The sequence below is a fragment of the Mobula birostris genome, chromosome 2 (assembly GCF_030028105.1).
Source record: "Mobula birostris isolate sMobBir1 chromosome 2, sMobBir1.hap1, whole genome shotgun sequence".
Classification (NCBI taxonomy): domain Eukaryota; kingdom Metazoa; phylum Chordata; class Chondrichthyes; order Myliobatiformes; family Myliobatidae; genus Mobula; species Mobula birostris.
Window position 1 is genome coordinate 107,907,444 of NC_092371.1, and position 11,630 is coordinate 107,919,073.

Here is an 11,630-nt window from a genome sequence, read left to right on the forward strand (position 1 = left end):
ACATCTAGTTATGTTTTGCCTCAAATTAATGAATAACGCGTGCTAGAAAATCATCTGTGCTTAACCAAGGATGCCAATTACTAATTAAAGAGCTCAGTTTGGTTGCAATTTATTTCAATCAAGGCATCTTTTGAATCTATTAAAAGGACACAAAGAACCTTTAAACATAAAAGGTATGAATGATCCATTGAATGGTGGTAAATTAGTTATAATAAAAAAGGAAAAAAAGTATAATAAAAAAAGAAAAAAAAAGGAAATTTTAATGCAAACAATCAATAAATCAACCTTGCAGAAATAAGCCAGGTCCCCATATTCTGCCTCCATATCTAACAAAAACTGCTGAAACTGGTAATGATTCAATCCACGAGATAGGATCAGGTTCACGCCTTCACAACAATGTCCATAACATCCTTTAATTTCCAAGACTTGGCACATAATGCCTCTTGATGGATAATCCAATGAATTTTAACCAGTTTCTGTGCGATTCCAAGGTTTTCCATTTGTCTTCGCAGCAATGCAATGATGCCTTTTTTCTGTCCCACCATTGCTTGTGTCCCATCAGTTGTGATGCCACTTAGCTTTGACACATTAAGTTTCATTTCTGGCATCATTTTCAACAAAGCTTCAAAAATGTCTGCTCCTGTAACCGTGTCCTTCATAGGAATTAATCAAATAAACTCTTCAAAAATTTGAAAAGTTGAGGTCAATTCCTTGCACAAACACTGCAAGTTGAGCAATGTTTCTCAAATCTATGCTCTCAACAAGCGCAACTGAAAAAGATTGCAATTCGTTGCAGGCATCCCTTAAACAACTTTTAACATCTGCTGACATTTCTTCAACTCGCCCTGTGATCGTTCTTGCTGACAGGCTGATAGATGTAAATAAAGATTTCTTTTCAGGACAAACAATATCCACCACTGCCAGTAAACATTCTTTGACAAACTCTCCATCTGTAAAAGGCTTCATCTTTTCTGCAATACGTTTTGAGACTTTGTAGCTGGCATGGGTATTTCCTTCATTTTCACTGCTTTTCTTGGCAAAAAGTGACGTTTGTTTTCCGAAACTAGCCTTCATTCACTCAGCTTCATCTTTCCTTGCTTGCCCAGTAAACTTGTTAAAATTTCCACTATGGCGGGTCTCGTAACGTCGCCTGATATTTGCCACCTTCTTCACAACAACATTTTCTAGGCAAATGAGACAAACTGGTTTCCCAGCTTGCTCGATGAAGTAATCTAGTTTCCACGTGTCTTGGAAATTTTGGCACTCAGTGTCTACCTTCCTGCGTTTTGCATTCATTGCCATTGGAATTTTTTTCTTCGATTTTATTTCGAAACACGAGTTATTCAACAAGTATCATAGGACATGTACAGTAAATATCTGGATATTTAACGTGGATTTCTTGTTTAAACACAGTGACACTGTTTCTGTTTACAAATTTGAACGATCCCATTTGAAAACCTGCGCGTGCACGGAAAGTATCTAATATATATTAATAAGGTAGTCTGCCTTCCCATCATTCGTATCTACCAGTGTTTGGTTTGCAACAAAACGGAACCTGGGCCAGTGTAACAAGACGCCATGCATGTCCATCAGTGTGGTCGTGTGAATCACTCAGAATAAGGAAAAATTGCTCGTGGGCCGGATAAGCATAGTATCCCAATATTTGCTCGCGGGTCGGATATGGCCCGCAGGCCGCAGGTTGCGTACCCGAGTTAGATTATTCTTGATTTCTATCTTTGCTCTGTTTACCCACCTTTGATTTCTATTTCTTGACATTATCAGCAAACCTAAATTTATCATCCAAATTTCAAATGCCAGCTTCCTTAGTCCTTTAACAGGAGGTGCTTCCAGTTTCACTCCTGAATGGCCAAACTCCAATTAAGATTTTGCCTTCTTGTTCTGGATTAGCCAATTAGAAATCATTTCCCTGCTTTTACCTTATCAAATAGCTCTGTCATTTGAAAGATTATGTAGTGCCCAGATCTGAATACGGGGAACAGCTGAAATACAGTTGTCTTCCCCCCTGTATCACAACCTTTTTGAGATAAAAACCAATACCAAAGTAGCTTTTTTGATTGTACAGATTGACAACATGTTCTCTACAATCATCAGCACAGGTATTCCACAAGGCTGCATGCTTAGCCTCTTGCTCTTCTCATTTCATACTTCTCATTGTGAGGCTAACCACAACTCCAATGCCATATTTAAGTTTGTTGATGACACTACTGTTGTAGACAAAACCAAAGATAGTGACAAATCAGCATGTTTTGGCCCTTATCTAAGAAAAGATGTACTTACTATGGAGAGGGTTCAGGAGGTTCATGTGAATGGTTCCGGGAATGTGAAAGGGTTAATATATGAGGAGTGTTTGATGGCTCTGGACTTGAACTCTCAGAAGTTTAGAAGAATGAAGGGGGAATCTCATTGAAATCAACTGAATATTGAAAGGCATAGGTAGAGTGGATGAGGATAGGCTGTTTCATCTAGTGGGTAAGTCTAGGACCAGAGGGCACAGCCTCAGAATAGAAGGGCATCTCTCTACAGTGATGAGGAGAATTTCTTTAGCCAGAGAGTGGTGAATCTGTGGAATCCACTGGCACAGACGGCAGTGAAGGCCAAGTCATAAATATATTTCAAGTGGAGGATAGTGGGTTCATGGTTAGTCAGGGCATCGAATGTTACAGGGAGAAGGCAGGAGAATGGGATTGAGAGGGATAATAAAACAGCCATGGCAGAATGGTGGAGCAGACTGGATGGGCTGAATGGCCTAATTCTGCTCTCATGCCTTATGGCAAACCAGACATGATGAAAAAGTGTGAATAAAGTAAAATGGAAGAAGAGTGTAGGAGACATTAATGAAGTCTTCAGAATAAAGAACATGACAGCAAGTTTACAAAGGGATAACAATTCAACTTCATACAATGCGCAAACAATTAAGAAGGGTAGTGAATACAGGACTGAAGGCATTACCATGAAATGTATGGAGTATACAAAATAAGATTATCTTGTAACAGCATTAGACAATAACACGAGGAAATCTGCAGATGCTGGAAATTCAAGCAACACACACAAAATGCTGGTGGAACGCAGCAGGCCAGGCAGCACCTATAGGAAGAAGTACAGTCGACGTTCCGGGCCGAGACCCTTCATTAGACAATAGCGGGTATGACTGTGGGCGTCACAGAGCTGAGGTTAAAAGAAGATCCCAGCTGGGAGCTAAATATTCAAGGATATTCTGCCGAAAAGATACACAGATGGGCAGAAGGTGTGATGCTGCTGTGTTGGCAAAATTGAAGTCATATCCTTTAGAAAGTAGTGACAAGGGATCAGAAAATGTGGAATCCTTGTAATTAGTTAGGAAACTGCAAAGGTAAAAAAAAAAACTCCAATGAGAGTTACAGTATATACAGGTCTCTGAATGTGGGGTATAAGTTAAAACGGGAAATAAAAAAGGCATGTACAAAAAACAATATTGCAATGGTCATGGGGATCACAATATGCAGGTAGATTGAGAAAATAAAGTTGGTACTGGATCTCAAGAGAAGCAATTTGTAGAATGTTTAAGAGATGACTTTTTAAAGCAACTTGTGATCAAGCCCATTTGAGAAACGGCTATTCAGGATTGCATGTTGAGTAATGAACCAAATTTGAATAGGGATCTGCAGATAAAGGGAGGCAGTGATTACAATATGATAGAATTTACTCTGTAGTTTGAGAGGAAGAAGCCAAAATCAGATGTTATCAGAATCACAGCTGAGTAAAGGGAACTACAGAGGCACAAGAGAGCAGTTGGGCAAGGTTGATTGGAAGGTAACACCAGCAGGAATGATAGAAAAGTAGCAATAGCTAGAGTTTCTGGGAGTAGTTTGGAAGACACAGGATCAGTCAGTCCAAAGAAGCAGCAGCATTCTAAAGGATAGATGAGGCAAACGTAACTGACAAGGGAAGGCAATTACAGCATTAAAGTAAAAGAAAGGGCATATAATATAGCAAAAATTAGTGAGAAGCCAGAGGATTGGGAAGCCTTTAAAAACCAACAGAAGGCAACTAAAAAGCAATCCGGAAAGAAAAAATGAAATATTTTTAGCTGACAATGCAAGACGATACTAAAAGCTTTGTGGATATTTAAATAGTAAAAGAACTGAGATCACCCAACCACTGAAAAATGATGCTGCAAAGACTGTAATGGGGAACAAAGGCATGGCATATGAACCGAGCAAGGATTTTGCCTTAGTTGTCAGTTTTGAAGACAGCAAACAGCATGCCAGAAATTTGAGACAGTCGAGGGACAGAAATAATGTAATTGCCATTACAAAGAAGCTCTTGGGAAGCTGAAAGGTCTAATGGACCAGAAGGACAACACCCCTGGGTCTGAAAGAGGTAGCTGAAGAGATTGTGGAGGCATTGGTAGTGATGTATCAAGATTCACTAGATTCTGGAATGGTGCTAAAGGAGCAGAAAATAATAAAAACCATTCCACTCTTTAAGAAGGGAGGGAGGCAAAGATGGGAAAGTGTATAGCAGATGACAGAAGTTTGTGTCAGAGAACACTTTGTACCTAGTGATCATAATGTCATGAATTTTGAGGTAATAATGGAAAAGGATAGGTCTAGTCCTCGGGTTGAGATTCTAAATTGGAGAAAGGCCAATTTTGAAGGTTTCCAAAAGGATCTGGTAAGTGTGAACTGGGACAGGCTGTTTTCTGGCAAAGGAGTACTTGGTAAGTGGAAGGCCTTCAAAAGTGAAATTTTGGAAGTACAAATCTTACACTTGCCTGTCAGAATAAAAAGCAAGAATAACAGGTTTGAGGAACCTTGGTTTTCAAGAGACACTGAAGCCCTAGTTAAGAAGAAAAAAGGTGCATAGCAGGTATAGGCAGGTGGGAACAAATGAGGTACTTGAAGTATAAGAAGTGCAAGAGAACACTTGCAAAAGAAATCAGGAGGGCTGAAAGAAGGCATGAGGTTAGTCTAGCAGACAAGGAGAATTCAAAAGAGAATTCTTCACATATATCAAGAGCAAAAGGATTGCAAAAGACAAAATTGGTCCTCAGGGAAAATAGAATGGTAATCTGTGCACAGAACCGAAAGAGATGGAGATCTTAAATGGATTTTTGGCATCTGTATTTACTCGGGAGATGGACACAGTCTACACAAGTGAGGCAAAGCAGCAACGAGATCATGGGCACTATACAGATAACAGCGAAGGAGGTGTTTGCTGTCTTGAGACAAATCAGGGTGGACAGATCCCCAGGGCCTGACAAGGTGCTCCCTCAGATGATGTGAAAGACAGATGTAGAAATTGCACAGGATCTATCAGAGATATTTAAATCATCCTTAACGACAGGTGAGGTCCCAGAGGATAGCTAATGCTGTTTTGCCGTTTAGGAAAGGTTCTAAGAATAAACCAGAAAATGATAGGCTGGTAAACTTGACATCAGTAGTGGTAAGTTACTGAAAGGTATTCTAAGGGACTGAGTATGTGGATTGATTAGGGATAGTCAGCATGGCTTTGTGAGTGGTAGGTCATGCCTAACCAAACCTGAGCGCTTTATTTTTTTCGAGTATGTCACTAGGAAAGCTAATGAAGGCAAAGCATTTGACGAAGTTCCACATGGGTGGCATCAAGAAGGTTCAGTCACTTGGCATTCAAGATGAAGTAGTAAATTGGATTACACATTGGCTTTGAGGGAGAAGCCAGTGAGTGAGTAGATGAGTGGATGTAGATAGTTGCCTTTGACAGGAGGCCTGTGACTGGTGCAGTGCCGCAGGGATCGGTGCTGGGTCCGTTGTTGTTTGTCATCTATATCAATGATCTAGTTGATAATTTGGTTAACCACATCAGCAAATTTGTAGATGATACCAAGATTGGAGGTGTAGTGGACAGCGAAGACCATCAAGGCTTATAGCAGGATCTGGACCAGCTGGAAAAATAGGCTGAAGAATGGCAGATGGAATTTAATGCAGACAAGTGTGAAGTGTTACATTTTGGGAACACCAACCAGGGTAGGTCTTACACAGTCAGCAGATTAAATGGTTTGGCACAGACTAGATGGGCCAAAAGGCCTGTTTCTGTGCTGTAGTTTTCTTTGATTCTATGATTCTAATGTGGTATACCTGTCCAAATTCTTTGAAGAAACAGCAGGTAGGATTGAAAAAGGAATCAGTGGATGTTATTTACTTGTCTTTTCAGATGGTAAGAGTCCATGGTATTACAGGAAAGGTACTAACATGGACTGATGATTGTCAGACAGGTAAAGGCAAAGAGTGGGAATAAACAGGGTCTTTCCCAGTTGGCCACTGGTGAGCAGTGGTGTTCCACAGGCATCAGTGTTGGGACCACTTCTTTTCATGCAAATGTCTGAATGATGGAATCGATGGCACTGTGGCCAATTTTTTGTCAATACAAACATAGGTGGAGGGGCAGGCAGTGTTGAGGAAGCAGGGAGCCTGCTGAAGGACTTGGACAGGTTAAGAGAATGGGCCAAGTGGCAGATGGCATACGGTTGGGGAAGTGCATGGTCATATACTTTGGTAGAAGGAATTAAGGCACAGACCATCCCCTAAATAGGCAGCAAATTCAGAAATCAGAGGTGCAAAAGGGCTTGTGCGGGATTTCCTGAAGATTAGCTTACAGACTGGGTTGGAGGCAAGGAGCACAAACGCAATGTTAGCATTAATTTTGAGGGGACTGGAATTTAAAAGCAAGAATGTAATGCAGAGGCTGTATAATGTAATGGTCAGACCACACCTAGGGGTATTGAGAGCAATTTTAGGCCCCCTTATGTAAGAAAAAAATGTCCTGTTATTGGAGAGGGTCTAGAGGAGGTTGACCAGAATGAGGAGCATTTGATGGCTCTTGGCCTGTACTGGTTGGTGTTTAGAATGGGGGGGGGGGGGGGGGAGATCTCATTGAAACGTCAAATATTGAAAGGCCTGGTTAGAGTGGATATGGAGAGGATGGTTCCTATAATGATGGGATCTAGGACCAGAGGACACAGTTTCAGAACAGAAAGATGAGGAGGAATTTCTTTAGCCAAAGCATGGTGAAACTATGGAATTTGTTAGCACAGACTGCTGTGGAGGCCAAATCATTTGGTATATTTAAAGTAGAAATTGATGGGTTCTTGATATGTAAGGGCGTCAAAGTTTACAAGGGGAGTGGGATTACAAGGGATAATAAATCAGGCATGATTGAATGGCAGAGTGAATGCACTGGGCCAATGGCCTAATTTTGCTTCTATGTCTTATGGTCTAAAATTGACTAACTGGCAGAAGGCAAAGAGTTGGAATGTTTCTTCTTGATTACTATAAACGTCCAGAAATTTACCAGTTTGTTTCGAATGAACTAAGCCATCACAGCCATCCAGGATAGAGAATTCCAAAGATTCACCACTCTACAAGTGCATAAATTTCTCAGCTCAGTCTGAAACGGTCTTTCCTTTATTTTGAACATTTTTGTGCTGATTATAAGACTCATCAGCAAAGAAAACAGTTTCCTTGCATGCATTCTGCCAACAGTGTAAGAATCTTATAAATTTCAATGAAATCTCTTCTTTCTACTCAATCTCTTCACACATGGCAAACGTGCAATCACTAGCACTAACCTAAAGAATATTTACTGCAACACACACAAAATACTGGAGGAACTCAGCAGGTCAGACAGCATTGATGGAAATGAATCAACAGTTGACCTTTCAGGCTGAGATCCTTCATCACGACTGGAAAAGAAGGTAATAGGTGAAGCTATGTGGCTGGTGGGGGGGGGGGGGAGGAGAGATGAAGCTGGGAGGTGGAAAAGGTAAGGAGCGAAGAAGGAATCTGATAGCAGAGTAGAGTGGACCACGGAAGAAAGGGAAGGAGAAGGGGCACCAGGGGAGGTGATAGGTGGGTGAGGAGAAGGGGAAATAACCAATAGTTAGAGAAGTCGAAGTTCATGCCCTAGAAGGTTGGAGGCTACCCAGATGAAATATGAGATGTTGTTCCTCCAACCTGAGTGTGGATAGATCTGGGTCTTGGCCCGAAACATCAACTGCTTATTCCCTTGATAGATGTTGCCTGCCTTGTTGAATTGTTACGGATCCCAGACTCAAATCATTTTGAAGGTCCTCCCAAACACACTAAGGCATTCTCACAATCACATTCCCAATATAACACCCGCCCCCCGCCATCTCACAGAGGCTCCATAACCCTGATACGTATGCATTCCATGCCTTCTTACCCAATGACGCTTCACACTCCTGCCATCTGCAGGGAAGCCCATAGACAGGAAAAATAGGAGATTTGAGGGGGAGGGGGTAGGGGCAACATGTAGAGGGGAACGTAGGGGGAGGGTGGGAGAGAAGGGACACGTAGAGAGGATGTAGGATGACTCCAGGAACGAAGGGATTAACATATGAGGAACGTTTGGCAGCTCCGGCTTGTGCTCACTAGAATTTAGAAGAATGCTGAGGGGGATCTCAATGAAACCTACCGAATGTTGGAAGGACTAGATAAAGTGGATGTGGAGAGGATGTTTCCTCTGGCTGGAATATCCAGAACTAGATCCAGTTCCAGAATGGGAGAGGGGGGAGGAGGGGGGGGAAGGGTGAGAGACGGGGGGGGGAGAGGGTGAGAGACGGGGGGGGAGAGGGTGAGAGACGGGGGGGGGAGAGGGTGAGAGACGGGGGGGGGAGAGGGTGAGAGACGGGGGGGAGAGGGTGAGAGAAGGGGGGGGAGAGGGTGAGAGAAGGGGGGGAGAGGGTGAGAGAAGGGGGGGAGAGGGGTGAGAGAAGGGGGGAGAGGGTGAGAGAAGGGGGGAGAGGGTGAGAGAAGGGGGGAGAGGGTGAGAGAAGGGGGGAAGAGGGTGAGAGAAGGGGGGAAGAGGGTGAGAGAAGGGGGGGAGAGGGTGAGAGAAGGGGGGGGAGAGGGTGAGAGAAGGGGGCACCGGGGGGAAGGGCTGAGAGAAGGGGGCACGGGGGGGAAGGGGTGAGAGAAGGGGGGAAGGGTGAGAGAAGGGGGGGAGAGGGTGAGAGAAGGGGGGGAGAGGGTGAGAGAAGGGGGGGAGAGGGTGAGAGAAGGGGGGAGAGGGTGAGAGAAGGGGGGGAGTGGGTGAGAGAAGGGGGGGAGTGGGTGAGAGAAGGGGGGGAGTGGGTGAGAGAAGGGGGGGAGTGGGTGAGAGAAGGGGGGGAGTGGGTGAGAGAAGGGGGGGAGTGGGTGAGAGAAGGGGGGGAGTGGGTGAGAGAAGGGGGGGAGTGGGTGAGAGAAGGGGGGGAGAGGGTGAGAGAAGGGGGGGAGAGGGTGAGAGAAGGGGGGGAGAGGGTGAGAGAAGGGGGGAGAGGGTGAGAGAAGGGGGGAGAGGGTGAGAGAAGGGGGGAGAGGGTGAGAGAAGGGGGGAGAGGGTGAGAGAAGGGGGCACCGGGGGGGGGAGAGGGTGAGAGAAGGGGGCACCGGGGGGGGGAGAGGGTGAGAGAAGGGGGCACCGGGGGGGGGGAGAGGGTGAGAGAAGGGGGCACCGGGGGGGGGGAGAGGGTGAGAGAAGGGGGCACCGGGGGGGGGGAGAGGGTGAGAGAAGGGGGCACCGGGGAGGGAGAGGGTGAGAGAAGGGGGCACCGGGGAGGGAGAGGGTGAGAGAAGGGGGCACCGGGGAGGGAGAGGGTGAGAGAAGGGGGCACCGGGGGGGAGAGGGTGAGAGAAGGGGGCACCGGGGGGGAAGGGCTGAGAGAAGGGGGCACCGGGGGGGGAAGAGGTGAGAGAAGGGGGGGGAAGGGGTGAGAGAAGGAGGCATCGGGGGGGGAAGGGTGAGAGAAGGGGACACCGGGGGGGGGGGGGAAGGGTGAGAGAATGGGGCACCGGGGGGGTGGAGGGTGAGAGAAGGGGCCACCGGGGGGGGAGGGTGAGAAAAGGGGGCACCGGGGGGGGGAGGGTGAGAGAAGGGGGCACCGGGGGGGAGGGGTGAGAGAAGGGGGGAAGGGGTGAGAGAAGGGGGGAAGGGGTGAGAGAAGGGTGAGAGAAGGGGGGAAGGGGGCACCGGGGGGGTGGAGGGTGAGAGAAGGGGCCACCGGGGGGGGTGAGAGAAGGGGGCACCGGGGGGGGGGAGGGTGAGAGAAGGGGGCACCGGGGGGGGGTGAGAGAAGGGGGCACCGGGGGGGTGAGAGAAGGGGGCACTGGGGGGGGGAGGGTGAGAGAAGGGGGCACCGGGGGGGGAGGAGGGTGAGAGAAGGGGGCACTGGGGGGGGAAGGGTGAGAGAAGGGGGCACTGGGGGGGGAAGGGTGAGAGAAGGGGGCACTGGGGGGGGAAGGGTGAGAGAAGGGGGCACCGGGGGGGGAAGGGTGAGAGAAGGGGGCACCGGGGGGGGAAGGGTGAGAGAAGGGGGCACCGGGGGGGGGAAGGGTGAGAGAAGGGGGCACCGGGGGGGGAGGGTGAGAGAAGGGGGCACCGGGGGGGGAGGGTGAGAGAAGGGGGCACCGGGGGGGGGGAGGGTGAGAGAAGGGGGCACCGGGGGGGGAGGGTGAGAGGGGGCACCGGGGGGGGGGTGAGAGGGGGCACCGGGGGAGGGTGAGAGGGGGCACCGGGGGGAGTGTGAGAGGGGGCACCGGGGGGAGGGTGAGAGAGAGGGGAAGGGTGAGAGAGAGGGGCACGGGGGGGGGTGGAGAGTGAGAGAGAGGAACACGAGGGGAGTAGAGAGTGAGAGAGAGGGGCACGGGGGGGTAGAGAGTGAGAGAGAGGAACACGAGGGGAGTAGAGAGTGAGAGAGAGGGGCACGGGGGGGTAGAGAGTGAGAGAGAGGAACACGAGGGGAGTAGAGAGTGAGAGAGAGGGGCGGGGGGGGGTAGAGAGTGAGAGAGAGGAACACGAGGGGAGTAGAGAGTGAGAGAGAGGGGCGGGGGGGTAGAGAGAGGGACACCAGCGGGGTGGAGAGTGAGAGAGGGGGCACCAGGGGGGTGAGAGTGAGAGAGAGGGGCACGGGGTGGGGCAAGACAGGGGAGGGTGTGTTGGCGAAGACAGGGACCAGGACTGGGGCGAACGAATGTAAAGACACAGCCTCCCCGCCATCTGAACCACTACTCGAACAAAGTAGCGGCCAGTTCGGGAGCGGGAGCAGCAACGGGGCTGCCTGCAGGACGGCTCCGACCGAACGCAAAGCCGGGCCCTTGGCGCTATTGTGCACGCTAACCACTCACACTGTCCAGTCGCTTGGCCTCCGGGTAGTGAAGCGCCATGATTCCCTGTCAAAGAGCGTACAACAACCGACAGCCGCCCTCCGCACACGCGTCAACGACTGCGCATTGTCGGCTCCTCCGTCCCGCCCCGCCTCCGCCGGCGCGACTTGCGCGCAGGCCCGGCGCCGGGAGCTGGGACGGGGGAAGCGTCCAGTCAGAGACAGTCTTCACTTCGGTTTATTGGGATATAAAATTGGTCATCCAGTATTGGCAATATGGATAGAGTGTCGGAAGAGCTTCATTAGTGAAGTCTTCGGTTTAGGGTAGATGGGAAATGAATAGGCACAAAATCTTGTGTTATTTAATGTCCGCGAGTGGTGCATAAGAGATCGATTTCAACGCTTAAAAGAAGTTTGGAGCGGTACATGGATGGCCGGGTTTGGAGGGCTATGGTCCCAATGCAGATCGATGGAAGCAGGCAGATTAAAT

General features: G+C 48.2%; 1 protein-coding gene across 2 annotated transcripts in view; it reads right to left on the bottom strand.

The window, feature by feature from the left end:
- LOC140189352 (prolyl endopeptidase-like) overlaps positions 1 to 11,274 on the bottom strand; it is a 179,758-nt gene extending 168,484 nt beyond the window's left edge. Inside the window, exon 1 of one of the 2 annotated variants that reach the window (XM_072246100.1) lies at positions 11,163 to 11,274. In XM_072246100.1, the coding sequence (XP_072102201.1) occupies positions 11,163 to 11,201 (39 nt within the window). In that variant the 5' untranslated portion in view covers positions 11,202 to 11,274. The remainder of the gene's footprint in view (positions 1 to 11,162) is intronic. The other variant, XM_072246107.1, reaches the window with a different exon arrangement.
- Between the last annotated feature and the right edge of the window lie 356 nt (positions 11,275 to 11,630).